Genomic DNA, 15,863 nt, shown 5'->3' on the forward strand with positions numbered 1-15,863 from the left:
AAGATTTATCAATAAAAATATTTTTTTAAAAAGGAGTCATTATGGGGTACTGATACAGGCTATAATGCTGATGAATTTCAAAAACATTATGTTAAAAAAAAAAAAAGATACCCAATCATAGAACTACTCCTGCTTCCTGACAGTACCCAATCCAAACCAATGTTCAATGTTCCACTTCCTTGAACCCAATTCCAAATCACCAACACAAGCACAAATCCTATCAGAAGTTCTTTTTAACATCCTCTGAGATGTCCTGCATTTTCCCCCATGGTGTGCTCTCTCTTGCTGCAACAAATCAATATACTCAACTTTGTCTGATTATAAGTATACTCCCGGTCATTTTTGACTGCAGGGCATTGACACTCCTCACAAACTAGGCTGAACATAGGGAAGGTCCTAAGTGTCCCTGTCCATGATCCTTTTGGCATAACTAGACTCACTATTCCATCATGCAAGTGTCAGTAGTAATTAGAAAATTCTAAGGAGAAGGTGATGAATACTTTTTCCACAGCCTTTATGTGCCAGGCACTGATCTAAGTGCTTTCATACTGCATTTCACTAAGTTCACTAATTAGCTCAAGGAAATAGTTACCATAAATTCCATTTTATAGTGAGGTAAGAGAGGCTCAAAGAGGTAAGATAACTAGACTTAGGTTATACATATATAGCCAATAAGTTGGGCTAGACTTTAAATCAAGGATTTTTACTCCTTAGTCCATTAGATTTCAAAACCCAAGGCTGATGGAGATCAGAAATTGATAAAATAATATAGTGGTTATCCAAGTAAAACCCCTACTTGACCTTATAAAGGGTTTGTTTATCTCTGAGATCATCTCCAAAAGAAAAATTAAAAGCCAGAATAAAACTATAATCAAAGCAGAAAGATACATCTCAGTAAATAACTTCTAAAAGGAAAACAGAATTATTGCAGTTCTTGAAACAAATCACAAAATCCTATCAAAAAGCAATTCAATTCCCTAGAATTCTGTTTCAGGGAAAAAAATCTTTTAAAAGCACAAAAGCTTTTCTTGGTACACAGTTATTTAACTGCACATTTTGATTTACTCATTTCCTTATGGTTTCGTTATTCTTTGGTACAAATGACAGAATAACATCCACATTCATGCCTTATTGTAAAATCCTTCCCTGTGTCTCTAATATTGTAGGTACATTTACTGATGAACCAGTAGAATAAAGAGGGTTTTCTTTATTTACCTGTGAATATGACAGTATTGAGACTAGATTTTCCCCAAAGCTCCATGAAGTGTACCACATCTCCAAACCGGAGAGAAGGGTGCCCAGTGAACACAACACATGGCTGTCTGAAATCGTTGCTGAAATCTCCATGGATGCTGGGATAGTGCTTCAGCTTATTGGTCTGAATGAGCTAGAATATATATACATAAAAATAAATAATAAATATGTGAATAGATGTTAGCCTGCACATTCTGAAGGAAAAACCAAAACAGGAGAAGGTAAGCAGAGCTGAATTAAAAAGAATCTTTTAAAAATTTGCCAAAGACTTTTAACCAATCAATGTGACTTTCTGAACAGATGGGAAAATCAAGTCCTTTCGGTAAGATTAATATACTTAGTGGAAACTTGTATTCAAGTCATCATAGGCTGATTTAGTCTAACACTTCCTTTATGGCTTCTTGACATTCAGTACCCTTACCCCAGAAGTCCTCAGTAAGTTACTGTTTGAAATACAAGGAACTTTTCATAACTTGTGGATCAGTAATAAATACACACCTCATAGAAGAACAGAATATTACTGAACAGCATTCTACACATAGTGCACATATCACTTTCTAGTCATTATCTACAGTTCCCACAGTTTTACTAATCAATACAAAGAAAGTAAGATAAATTTATCTTTTTTTGCCAACTGGATCTACCTTTCCAGCTGACTTACCATGTTTGACCATACAGAATTACCTGTGCACTGATTTAAGGCCCAAACCTTACACTCCTGGTTTTATGTGTCTTTGAACTTTTATATAAATGAAATCACACCACTTCTTCTCTTTCATATCTGGTTTATTTTACTCAACATTATGTTTGTGAAATTTACTTGCACAGTTATGTGTAATTGGAGTTCATACATTCTCACTGATGTATGGTGTTCTATTTATTCTATATCATAATTTAGCTATCCATTCTACTGCTGATGGGTATTTGGGTATATTTCAGCACTATTACCAGGAGTGCTATGAACATTTTTGTGTATGTCTTTCGGTGACAATACCTATGCATTTCTGTTATGTATATACTTTAGGAATAAAACTGCTGATATGTAGAGTATATATATGTTCAGATTTAGCAGATAAAACCAAACAGTTTTCTAAAATGGCTGTACCAATTTAAACATCTTAAAAAAAAATTGGTAGTAACTCTACTGTCCTACAGTAGGAGAATGGTTAAGTATATAAAACACTGTTCATATGATATTAGAATCTTAAGCATCAAAAGTTATCGTGGTATGAAGTACACAGAAAAATGTTCATGATACACCATTTGGTGAAAAACAGTGGGAACAAAACTGGGTATACAACTATATAAAAGTTTTGTAAGGGAAGTAGGAATTTTTTCAATTTTTAAAACTGAAATGTTATTTTACAAATATACATATATGATTGACACAACTGGAAAGAACATTTTGACAATAAATAAATCTGTTAACCCAAAAGTTAGCAGTAAAGAGTAGAATAAAATTCCTGACGTGGTCAATGGAACGGAAGTGGGCTATAAACTATATAAATATATTAGTACTATAAAGTATTAATAATAAGACTTTAAAACATGGCAAAGAACTAACGTCTGAGTTAAGAGTATTTCACTGCCATTTTGCTTGGGAAACAAAGGGATGTATCAGTTTATCAGTTTATCTGAATGAACTGAAGTCCCCATCCACATCAAGTTATTGACACTTCTGTCCTAATCTGACCCAATATCTCCTATAAGATCTTACCTCTGCATGAGGAAAAGGAGGCTCTGGGAGATACACCTTAGACTGTTTGTTGTGACAAAGCCTTTTAAAGAGTAAAGAGATCATATATTAGGTAGGGCACACTGTGGTATTTGTTGCCACCTAGTGGTAGTAGCGCGAATACTTAATTTCATTTAAAATTTTCTTGCCAGTCAATCTCACTATGAATAAAAGCTTGCTTCTACAGGGTATTCAGGATGTAAAAATCTTGTAAACCTTTTTTTTTTTAACCTTTTAAAAAATTCCTCAATACATATTTTCTGAAAATATAATCTTGTTATTTTGAAATAATTTAAAATGTACAGAAAAGTTAAAGATAGTACTTTACCATATACCCTGCATCCAGTTTCCTCTAATGTTAACATCTACATGACTGTGGCTGCTTTGCCACAACAAAGAAATTAACATAAGAACATTACAATGAACTACCTCCAGGTTTCATTTAGAATTTGTCAGTTTTTCCAATAATATATATATGGTATGCTAGTAAACCAAAGCAAGAAAGGTCAGGAAGCTGCTAATGTCTCAGCTCATGCAGTCACTGTGTTATAAGTACTAATACATGGACAAGGCCAACATCTCTGAAACCTTTTACTTAGAGGAGACTGGAGGAATTATATGAGATAAAATAGAGGGAAATAGCAAACTGGCAACAGAGTGTAGAGAACAGAAATAAATATCAACTCCTCTTTGAATCCCCTAATGTAGTTTAATGATAGAACTTTGTTTCAAAATAGGAAAATTTCCTTCTAGGACAGTGGTTCTCAACCTTTGCTACACTCTGGAATTATTTGGTAAACTTCTCAAAATCCCAATCCCCTGGCAGCCTCAGACCAATGAAATCAGAATCTCTATGGGTGGGAACCAGGAATCAGTATTTTTCCTGTTCTAATATGCAGCTAAGGTTGAAAACTGCCAATCTCTAACAGGTAAGGTGAATTGTTCAGGCTTACTGGGGACTATGAGGTTCCCTAGGATGTGGGACTCAGTGCTAAAACAGTTGGTCACACAGGGCAGAGCTTATGTAAGAAAAATATTTTTCTAAAATTTTTTTTCTGTAAAATATGTGTTCGTACATATTCCACTGAGGAAAGACTATATATACCAACTTTCTATTATTCTTTCTACTTCATTGACTATTCCCCCCTCTCTATTTTCCTAAATACTCTTTTTCTATCTGCCCTTAAATGCTGGTACTACATAGGGTTCTAACCTTGACCCACTGCTGTCCTAACTCCACCTTCTCTCCCTGGCCAATACCAATCATTCTTGTGGTTTCAATTTCCCCAATACTGAAAACACTCCATTCTTTAACACTAGTCCTGGCTTCTCAGATCTGTGGATTGGTAATTCTTCATTTCTAAATACCACAGGCATCCAAATGCCTCAAGGACAAAAACAAACTAAAGATCTTTGCTACATGAACCTGCTCTTTCTTTTGTAGTGTCTATTTTGTTTGAGGTCGCCACCATCTACAATGTCACATACTAAGACATCATTCTTGAATGCTCCTTTTTTCTGTATCAAATAACCAACAAATCTTGCTAATTTTATTTCCTAGTCATTTCTTAAATCAGTTCCTCCTCTGCATTTCTACAGGATGGCACAGATTGGAATCTTACTAGGAAGAGATATTTTGGCATCTGCAAAAGACTACTTTCACTTCTGTCTCACCCAGTGATTCCCCTTCATTAATAGGATCCCTTTAGCCTCATCTCCTGCTATTCTCCCCCATTAACTTTATACTCTAATAGCAATGAACTACAGACAGTTCTCTGAACAAACCTGTGCTGGTTTGAAACTGTTATGTACCCCAGAAAAGCCATGCTCTTTTAATCCAATCTTGTGAGTGCAGACTTATTGTGGGTGGGACCTTTTGACTGTATTATTTCCATGACTTTGTGACCCCGCAATTCAAGGAGGATCTTACTGCATTATGTACTGCATTATGGCAACTTTAGCAAACTGAAACAATATCAAACTCTTTCCAGCTTCCCTTCTATGTCTTTGACTATATTATTCCCTCAACACACAGTATCCATTACTCTGAAGCAACCACCCCCAAATCACTCCTATATAGGATTTCTATCTGGCTAACTCTTATTCATTCCTAGAAATATCTTCTTTCAGGAAGCCTTTCTTAAATGCCCAATTAGCAACCCCTTCTCAGTATTCTTACACCCGGTATATGTGTGTGTGTGTGTGTGTGTGTGTGTGTGTGTGTGTGTGTATGTGTGTATGTATAAATGCTGAATGGATAGGTCAACACATAAGGATAATCTAGAAACAAAATGCAGTAATAAAAAAGCTTAGCATGTGATGTCAATACAAATAGTACCTGGACAGGTAATTCCTTGACTATCTGGAAAAAAAAAAGTTAATGCTTCTCTTCATCCTATACACTAAAAAAAAAATTTCGGAGCTAGTCTGACAGAGGAGGGAGGAGAAAAAAAAAGAAAGAAGAAAATAAGAAAAAGTAACCATAATAAAACTGAAAGAAAATATTTAGCCATTTGACATCTTTTAGGGAGAAGATTTTGATATAAAAAAAAAAAAACTTCTGTCAAAAAGATCAAAGACTTCAATTCAACGTAATATCCTAGATTGGACCCTGTAACAGGAAAATTGAGTAAAGAGTGCAGCTTAATTAATAGCAAGGTACTAATATTGATTTCTTTGTTTTGACTAATGTACCTGGTCTCTTAGGTGTAACATTAGGGAAAATTGAGTGAAAGGTATATGGGAGTTCTCTGACCCATCTTTGCAACTTTTCTGTACATTATTAGCTATTTCAAAATAACATAGCTATTAAGAACAAAAAACCAAACACAAAATTAAAAAGCATTTCAAAATGGGGGAAAAATGCCTGTAGAAATATAATAAAAGGTTATTATCTTTAATACATATAGTGTTCAAATAAATAGATAGGAAAAGTACTAATAAGTAAATAGGCAAAAAAAGAATAATTTACAAAAGACAAAAATCCTTCTGGAAAGTAAGTTAGATTTACATAATGAACATGAAAAATATCTATACTCTTTATTCCAGTAATTTCACTTACAGTAATTTACCTAAAACAACAAATACATATTCAACTATACACAGAATGATATTTATTGAAGATTTAGTCATAAAAGCAAAAAATTTGGAAAAAACCCTATCTGTCCAATAAAATAACAGCTAAACTTTACCATGTACAAATGATGTCATAAGGTAGTCATACAAAAATCATGTTCTTAAAGACTTTGTAAAGCTTTAATCTAATATTAAATTTTTAAGAAGCAGGATTCAAAATAAAATATTTGGCAAGATCTCTATATAGAAAAAATAAATAGAATGCCAACAGTGAGAAGTTATTTCTGGACAGTGGAATTATATGGTTTTAAACAGTTTCCTTTAACTTTTATTGTCTTCTATAGTAAATATCTATTGAATATTAGAAACTAACAAATAACTATAAAAACAGTAACATAAAAACAATCTACTCTTACTTTAGTAGTCCTTGAATTCTAGTAAGATACTCTGACAACAAGGCAAGTAGGTACCAGATGAGCAGTGGACTTGAAGAGCACTTCCACAACAGCTAGGCGACATCCACAGGTACCTAGAGAGCCGGGCCCTGGAGCTGTTTTTTTTTTAAATATCATTAACTCCTCAGTAAAGGAGATCTACTCCATCAGGTCTACTACTCTAGATGAACAAATTTAGAATATCTAGGGTGGACTACTAGTTATTCATGATTACCTTCCTACGTATTTTGGAGGAAAGGCTCTATACAAAAGATAAAATCCAGTGGGTACCAATAAAAAGCGACAGTCCTGCAGATAAACATGAGTAATACGCATGTGGGATGGGTCTAAAACAGAAAAAAAGACCTCAACCATAGTTAGGAGGGAAGAAAAAATGTACCGCCAAACAAACAAAAACCCTAAATAAACAAACAAATGAAAAACCACAACCCCCCAAAAAGGAGGGTGGAGGGCGTGTGGCATAATGTTGGGGCATGCTAAAATAGAAAGAGTACAAATTTCTTTTTGTTAATTAAAAACAGAATATTGTAGCCATTCTGGCTACCACACTAAGAGTTAATCTATTTCTCTTGTTTTTTTTTTGGCAAGGGGAGTTAGATTTAAACATGCATTTAAATAATGGTAACCCTATAAATAATAAAAGAATTCTTATGGTTCAATAATTTACCCCACCCTAGGATTTAGTCAAAATTCTGCCACAATAAGATTCAATTTTGCTAAATATCATGCTATTGAAGTGAGATTAAAAACTAGTTTTTCTTATCTGATTTGATATTATAAGTTTTAGAAGTATGAGTTAGCACAGGCTTAAAGTTTTTAAAACTGTTCAGAATGTAACTTCATTTTCTAAGAGGCAGAGGGCAGCATGTGAGAAGAAAAATATAAAATATTTCTGTTACTGATTTTGATAGTTGTTGGGTAAGTTAAGTCTACCTTTTATACCTTATTCCTTAATAACTACTCTTCTAAACTCTCACAATATAACAGATTCATTTTTCACTGAATCTTCAACACTAATGAAGCTCTTCAGATCACAGACATGGGAAAACAACAATATGAAGTTTTCATAGTAGTAAAGAAAGAACAGGACTATTTTTATTCTTATTTTTGAATGTTTGAACTCTGAATCAAACAGAACTCATAAGGAACAATGACATACCACTCAGCAAAAATCTGGGAAAACTCAAGTGAACTGTTAGCCACTGGGGAGATGAAGTAGAAAGGGACACTGGAGAGGCCGGCTGAGTCAATGTACTGATAGAGGCATTCCAGGAGGTCATAGATCACTCCAGAAGGGTAACAGGGAACCAACACGTTACCTCCATTCCGAACTGTCAGTGCTAGAAAAATTGAAGCCAGAAGAGAAAAACAACAACAACAAAAACAAAAGAACAGTTTTACAAAGGTAGAGTGTAAGCTTTAAAATAATACCTGCATTTCTTTCATTTTCCAACTTACATTCTTACAATTCACTTCACATGAATAACAAACTGCTTCTTTTGAACAGTAGCACTAAAGTGGGGGAATCTGGGTTGGTAATTAACTAAATTAACAGTTAAGTCCCTGGGAATAACATATGTAGTTAAAAGTTAAGGTTTGAAAGGTTACCAATGGCAGCTGAATCTCAGGCAGCAGAACCTCCAAGCTCCTGGCTCAAAAATTGGCTAGATCTGTCTCTGTTCAGAATCTGCCCACTGGTGCATGATACATAAGGAAACAGGCCAAGATTTTCCATTTAACTCTTTTTAGGCATTTTCTTTTACTAATATTTTGTCTGTAAGAAAATTCCCCAAACTTCAAATACTTAAAATAACTCATCAAAAAAGGAACTGTAACTTTTGGGTTGTAATCATATTTGGGTAAAACAACAACAACCCAAGTTTTGTTTTCTGTTTGATTCCCCAAACAAATTGATGCAAATATTTGGGTACAGAACTTGAAGTTTTTGAAGCCTCATATCCTCCCGCATTCCCAGTTCTGACATACAGGTTTACCCAGATGCACTTGAGTACTGGTTGCCTTGCTATTACCAGAGTACCGTACCAAAGTGGGGAAAATGAAATTACTGGCCAGGTCTCAAGTCCTGGCTTTGTTACAAACAACAGGACCTCAGGTAAGCTACTATAACCCTGTAAGGGCCTCAGTTTCCTCAGCAGCTAAATGAGCAGAATGAAAAGATCAGTGAATTTTAAGCTCTCATTTGCTTAAAAATTATTTGGGAACGTGTTGAAAATGTAACTTTTCTTCTGAGTCACTCCTCTCCCCGCTCCTAGAGATTCTGACTTACTAGGTCTGTGGTAGGGCCCCCAAATTTGAATTTTTAATAAGTGGTCTAGTTAATCGTAAGGCAGGTTGTTTGTATATCCTATTCTGAGAAACAGCGGGTTAGATGTAAGGTCCCTTTCAGACTTAAAGTTCTTTAAATCCATGATTCTAGGTTATAAACCAACCAAAGACTTTGAAACTAGTCCAGTAATTTTCCCAACGTAAGAATATATTCCCTTTGGTGTAATATCAGCAAAGATTAGTATGGGTAAGTGAAATTAGTTAAGTGAAATTCCAAAGGACAGTGCCTTTCATATAAATATAAAAAGATGACTATTTCTTAGAGTTGAAGAAATAGAGTTAAAGCTGCCAGGAGTGAAGACACTGAGCACATTATCTCCTCTTTGGTAACCAACCTACACTTTTCTGAAAGGCAAGATTTCTGGATTTTATTGGTAATTATAGCCAAAGAAAAATTAATTTCTTCCTGCTAGAAGAAGTCTCTCAATTTAGTCTTCACTTTAAAGGAGAAAAAAATAACACCAAACAAATATTAGTAAGGAAAATAAAATATATCTATTTAGTGTATCATTGTTGTGAATTCAAAACATAAGTTTCTCTGTGCTATTATCTGCAAAGCAAAAATCTGATCCTTTTTCCCTTTGACAACTGCCATTCTAAAGCACCTCCATCTCCTCACCAAATTCCATCAAAAAGCAAGGGGTTTAAATAAAAATTCTCTATATAAGTCATGTAGGAAAATATTGTTGAATACTTGTATCAATTGCTAAAAATTCTAAATTACCATAACAATCATGCATATGCACCTTCAGATTTGTGTGGATAACAGCAGTTTTTGAAGAACGGGCAGGAAAGAGTGGGAGTAAATGGAAAAAAAGAAAGCTGTAAAAGGGGCCACCAGAAAGTGTGAATGTGAAGGAAGGGGGCGAAAAGACTTATAGGGGCGAAATATCTAGAAATAAATTTAAAATGTATCATCCAATTTGAGATTTGACATGGATACACACCAAGGTTGCTGCAGAACTCTCCTACCATGCCATCTGGGTTTGCAGTTGGAATCTGAGTAAGTCCTGTCAGAATGAGAACATCGCTGTTTTTGAGAGAAGCTTGGTCCATGGGCTGAAAAAAACCAGAGAACTATGCTTAGTAATTTTAAAAAGAATATGCTATCTACAATAACAAAAGAAAAAGAAAATTCAGATTATTAGTGTCCAACCCAGCATCAACTTCTCGTCCTCAAATAAAAGTATACTATTGAATAGAGGCTGCTGAAGGGGAGTGGGAACTGAATGGAAGGAGGCATGGGGAACTTTACAGGGTGAAGGGAATATTCTATATCTTGACAGGGGCACTGATTACATGACATCAAAATTCATACAACTGTACGTTTAAGATCTGTGCATATCACTGTATATAAATTTGACCTCAATGAAAAAAAAAGCTTTGCCCTTTTCTAAAAGCTATTTCACATGTGATATAAGTGGTTCTCAGGCTTTAGTGTGTATCAGAATCCCCTTGAAAGTTTTTATAAAGCATAGAAAGTTGAGCCCCACTGCCAGAGTTTTTGATTTAGGTCTGGAGTAGGGCTTGAGAATTTGTATTTCAATCAAGTTACCAGGAGATGCTCATGTTGAGAACCACTCCATTATATAATTTGATTCTCAAAAGAACTCTGAAGTAAATGAAATAAGTGCACTGTGGGAAACTGCTTATGGCACCCGCAGTGTGCCGGCCATCTTGGTGTCTGATGCCATCTGCTGACCACCCTGTGGTCTAACACCATCTTGGGTACTAACACAAGTTAAGTTTTTATCTCAAGTTAAGTTTCTATTTTCTCATGTCCGCTCTGCTCTGCCCAGAAATCTGCTGACTAGCCTCGTCTGATCGTCTTTGCTATCTTAGTCTCTGCGTATTGGCTTAGCCGCAGTGCAATGCCCATCACCTGCTGAAAGATACTTCCCCTGTCCCGCTGGATAAATACCCTGGATTTGCCCTCAATAAACTGAGACTTGATCAGAATCCTGTCTTGTCTCCATTCTCTGTGTCTTTTTCCCCTGTTCTTGCTCCCTCCCTCAGGTCCAGGTTCATCTGTCCCGCGGGTCGAGTCAGTGCACATTATGAGACTATGGAAATTTGAATTCAAAGAGGTTAAGTGATTATCTTAAGTCTTCTTGGCAGAGGAGCCACGGAGAACACTGGATTAGGAATTAGAAAACGTAAACTAGTTCCACTTCCATTCCTAGCTATGTGACTTCAGCCACATCTCACAACTAAGTTTCCTTTAAAATATGGGTATTTCTTGACTTATCTTTCTTGGATGATTTCTGTTCTTGAGGGTTATAGAATTCCATGCTACATTATTATTTGATCCTTAGAAAACTGTGTTTTAATTTTTACTTGGCACAATCTGAATTTTTTTTTCTTTTGCACTGATGGTTAACTAATATATTAAACAAAGCATAATTATTCAAGCCTTACGACACTTAAAACTACAGCAATTTTCTTTCATCAAATGTTCTTCTTTTGGCTAGTTATTAGGTATACTTGCTTTAGAGATTTTGTTCTTTATTTCTTTTTAATTTTTTGTAGGTATATTCTTTATTTTTATATCTCTTGTAAGGACAATGCTTATTATTTGAACTAAACTAATATCATGTTTTACATATAATTAGCATACTTCACTATATACTCATGTACCATAAACTTAGCTTTTTCATTCTAGTAGTAATACAGTTTTTAACTTGAGACAAAATTCACATAACATAAAATTGACCATTTTAAAGTATGCAATACAATAATTTATACTACAACTCTCATCACTATCTAATTCCATCACATTTTAATCATCCCCAAAATAAACCTCTTACCCATTAGGCAGTCACTCCTCATTTCCTGCTCCACCTGTCCCCAGCCATCACTAAAAGTATTTTGTCTCTGAGGATTTGCCTGTATTGGATATTTCATATAAATGAAATCATAAAATATGTGGCCTTATTTTTAACTGGCTTCTTTTCCTCAGCATAATGTTTTCAAGGGTCATCCGTATCGTAGCATGAATCAGTGCTTCATTTCATTTTTTTTCAAAGCCTGAAAGCATTGTCTTATTTTTCTTTAATATTTTTATTCAGATATTTTCACATCCATATAGTCCATCCATAGTATACAATCAATGGCTCACAATATCATCACATAATTGTGAAATGATCATTTATCACTATGATCATTTTTAGAACATCTGAACATTTCCAAAAACAGAAATAAAAAGAAAAAAGAACTCATACATCTCATATCCCTTACCCCTCCCTCTCACTGACCCACAGTATTTCAATCTACCCAATTTTTACCCTTTAGCTCTCCCTATTATTTATTTATTTTTATCATCATTATTATTTTTTTATTCATCTGCCAATACTCTGGAAAAAAGGAGCATCAGACACAAGGTTTTCAAAATCACACAGTCACACCGTAAAAGCTATACAGCAAAGTAAGTTGTTGGGATTTTAATTGGTATTGCATTGAAACTATAAAACTATTTAGGCAGAATTGACATCTTAACTATATTTAGTCTTCCAACCCAAATGGAATGGTATGCCCTTCCATTTATTTAAGTCCTCCATGATTTATTTTATTAATTTCTTATAGTTTTCTGTGTATAGGTCCTTTGTTGTCCTTAGTTAAATCTATTCCTAAATATTTGGTTCTTATGGTTGCTATCGTATTAATTTGTAAACTGCTGGAATAAAATATACCAGAATTGGAACGGCTTTTATAAAAGGAATTTAATAAGTTACAAGTTTACAGTAATAAACCTATAAAAATGTCCAAACTAAAGCATCCAGGGAAAGATACCTCATTCAAAGAACGCTCATGGGTCTGGAACAACTCTGTCAGCTGGTAAGTCATGTGGCTGGTACCTGCTGGTCCCTTGCTCCTGGGATCTGTTTGCTTTTGGCCTCTGTTCCTGTGGGGGTGCCTCGCTTTGTTTCTCCAGGGCTGGCTTTCATCTCTTGGCTTCTCTTGGCTCTCTCCAGGTTCTGGATTGCTTAACATCTCATGGCAATGTCTGCTGGGCTACAAGCATCCCCACATATCAGTGTCTCTGTTCTCTGAAGCAACTGTTCTCCAAGTGTCTACATCTGCTCTGTTGACTTTCCTCGGTCAGCTCTACTCTGAGCTCTCTCCAAAATGTTTCACTTTTAAAGGATACCATTAAGCTAATCAATACTCATCTGGAAAAGGTGACACCCACAACTGAGCACGCCACATCTCCATGGAGATAATCTAATCAAAGTTTCTGCCCTATGATGCTGATCAGGATTTAAAAAAAGGCTGTGAGTTTTTCCTTTTTGTTTTTATTGCTTCTCCTGGAGTGATGCAAATGTGCTAAAAGTGATCATGGTGATGCAAACACAACTAAGTGATGATACTGTAAGCCACTGACTGTATACCATGTATGGAGTATGTGTGAAAATTTGTCAATAAAAAATACTAAAAAAGAAATGGCTGTCCCCACAAGACTGTTTCAGGATTAAAACATGGCTTTTCTGGAGTACATAATAGATTCAAATTGGCACATTCCAGCCTCTGGACCCCCAGAAGACATGTTTTTCATTTACAAAATACATACACTGTATATCACAGTATCACAAAAGCTCTAAACCATTCCAGTAACAAAACAAATACAGTACAAATTTAAAACCAGTACACAATCTCATCAAAGTTAATTACAAGTATAGTCTGTTCCTCTGGCTCTGGATCTGTGAAACTTAGAACAAGTTATCTGCTGCCAAAATACAAAGGAGGGACAATTTATTGCCATAGGGATAAATTGAAAGGTAAACAAGGGTCACTGGACACAAACAGTTCCAAAAACCTGCACGGCAAATTCCATTAGATTTCGAAGTCTGAAAGTAATTATCCTTGGGCCTTTAGAAAGCGGCAGTCTCACCCTTTCCAAGGGCCTACACAGTGGCTTTGATCTCTCTTGAAATGTGGGCTGGGTTTTAAGACTGAGATGTGCTGGAGTGGGGGGGCACCTTTTTCTCAGCTCTACCCTTTCCACATATTGGGGCAGCATCTGGGATCTCTGTCATCTCCAGGGCACATGCTCAACTCCTCCAGAACAATGTAGTAGTAGCCAGGCTCCCCCTAAAATTCAGTTTATGTGCTCCATCCTCTCTGAAGCCTGTGTGAACTTACTCAACAATGAAGCAGAAGGCCTGCCCTCTGCGTCTCCATGTGTATGGATGGATCTGCTCTCCTGTTCTGAGATTTCCTGGCTCAGACATTAGCTTCATGATTCTGCTTCTGAAGCTGTTTTCTCTTCAGTTTGTCTCTTCTTTATCCTTTTGAGTCCAAACCGGCAGCGAGGGCTCTGTTTATATAGTTCCCACAACACCTTTGTTGGTTTTCTATGTAGTATACAGGGATCATAACCCTCAGACAATTTGACTGTCCACAAACCTTTTCTGGATAACTTGATCTCTAATCCTGGCATTTTCTGAAATGGCTGACTGCTTCCATGTTTGCTTAAATTTTACATGATGCCCTAGTCACTGGAGCCTCACTTTCTGGAAGCCCTGAAATTTCTAGACTATCAGTTTCTGTCTTCTTTGTTCCCAAGAGTTCAGGTCTCAGCTTATGTCTTTCCTTTCGTATTTTACTATAAGCTGCAAGAAGCAGCCAGACTACATTTTCTGCATCTTGTTTGGAAATTTCTTCTGCTAAATATTCAAGTTCATCACTCTCAAATTCTGTGTTTCATACACAAAGAACACCTTCCTTGCAGTTTGCAATGACATGTGCATCATTTCTGTCTAAGGTCTTGTTGAAGGTATCTTTAGAGTCCACATTTCTACCAACGGTCTCATCAAAGCATTCTAGGCCTTTCTTATTAAACTCCTTGCAATTCTTCCAGAATCTTCCCCCTTATCCATTTAAAAAGCTGTTCCAACATGTTTGGTATTTGCAAACAGAAGCAGCACCCCACTTCACAGGTACCAAAATCTGTATTAGTTTGTTAAACTGCCAGAATGAAATATACCAGAAACAGGAACAGCTTTTAAAAAGGAAATTTAATAAGTTATAAGTTTATAGTTCTAAATCTATAAAAAAGTCTAAACTAAGGCATCCACAGAAGGTTACCGTAATTCAAGGAAGGCTGATGGGTCTGGAATACATATGTCAGCTGGGAAGTCACGTGGCTGGCATCCATTGGTACCTTGCTCCTGGGCTCTGTTGCTTTCAGTCTCTGATCCTGTGGGGTCTCCACACTTTGTCTCTCTGACGTGCCATTATAAATGGATTTTTTTTCTTGATTTCCTCCTCAGATTGCTCATTACTAATGTATAGAACACTACTGATCTTTGGGTGTTGATCTTCTACCCTGCTACTCTGCTGTACTCATTTATTAGCTCTAGTAGCTTTGCTGTAGATTTTTTAGTGTTTCGATATATAGTATCATGTCATCAGAGGGGGGGGTTTTACTTCTCCCTTTCCAATGTGGATGCCTTTTATTTCTTCTTATTGAATCACTCTGACTAGAACTTCCAGCACTATGCTGAATAACAATGGTGACAGTGGGCATCCTTGTGTTGTTCCTGATCTTAGAGGAAAAGCTTTCAGTCTTTCCCCATTAAGGATGATGTTAGCTGGGGGGTTTTCATATATTCCCTTTATCATATGGAGGAAGTTTCCTTCTATTTCTTTCATCAAGAAAGGATTGTGAATTTTGTCAAATGCCTTTTCTGCGTTAACTGGATGATCATGTGGTTTTTCTGCTTTGATCTGTTGATACGGTGTATTACATTAATTGACTTTCTTATGTTGAACCAGCCTTGCATATTTGGAATCCCACTTGGTCATGATGCATAATTCTTTCAAACTGCTGCTGTGTTCACTTTGTAAGTATTTTGTTGAGGATTTTTGCATTTATATTCATTAAAGATTGGTCTGTAATTTTTTTTTTTCTTGCAGTATCTTTGTCTGGGTTTGGTATTAGGGTGATGCTAGTTTCATAGAATGAGTTAGGTAGTTTTCCCTCCTCTTCAATTTTTTTG

At 35.8% G+C, this 15,863-nt stretch overlaps 1 protein-coding gene across 6 annotated transcripts in view; it reads right to left on the reverse strand.

Moving 5' to 3' along the window:
* The window catches only part of INTS9 (integrator complex subunit 9), a 162,834-nt gene that overhangs the window by 26,024 nt on the left and 120,947 nt on the right, over positions 1 to 15,863 (reverse strand). For 5 of the 6 annotated variants that reach the window (XM_077152908.1, XM_077152907.1, XM_077152911.1 and 2 more), the window contains 5 exons: positions 12,655 to 12,876; positions 9,813 to 9,924; positions 7,679 to 7,859; positions 2,972 to 3,032; positions 1,216 to 1,387 (listed from right to left, as the gene is read on the reverse strand). In XM_077152908.1, the coding sequence (XP_077009023.1) occupies positions 1,216 to 1,387; positions 2,972 to 3,032; positions 7,679 to 7,859; positions 9,813 to 9,924; positions 12,655 to 12,876 (748 nt within the window). The remainder of the gene's footprint in view (positions 1 to 1,215; positions 1,388 to 2,971; positions 3,033 to 7,678; positions 7,860 to 9,812; positions 9,925 to 12,654; positions 12,877 to 15,863) is intronic. The other variant, XM_077152909.1, reaches the window with a different exon arrangement.

Source organism: Tamandua tetradactyla, chromosome 3 (genome assembly GCF_023851605.1).
Source record: "Tamandua tetradactyla isolate mTamTet1 chromosome 3, mTamTet1.pri, whole genome shotgun sequence".
In the NCBI taxonomy this organism is placed as follows: Eukaryota; Metazoa; Chordata; class Mammalia; order Pilosa; family Myrmecophagidae; genus Tamandua; species Tamandua tetradactyla.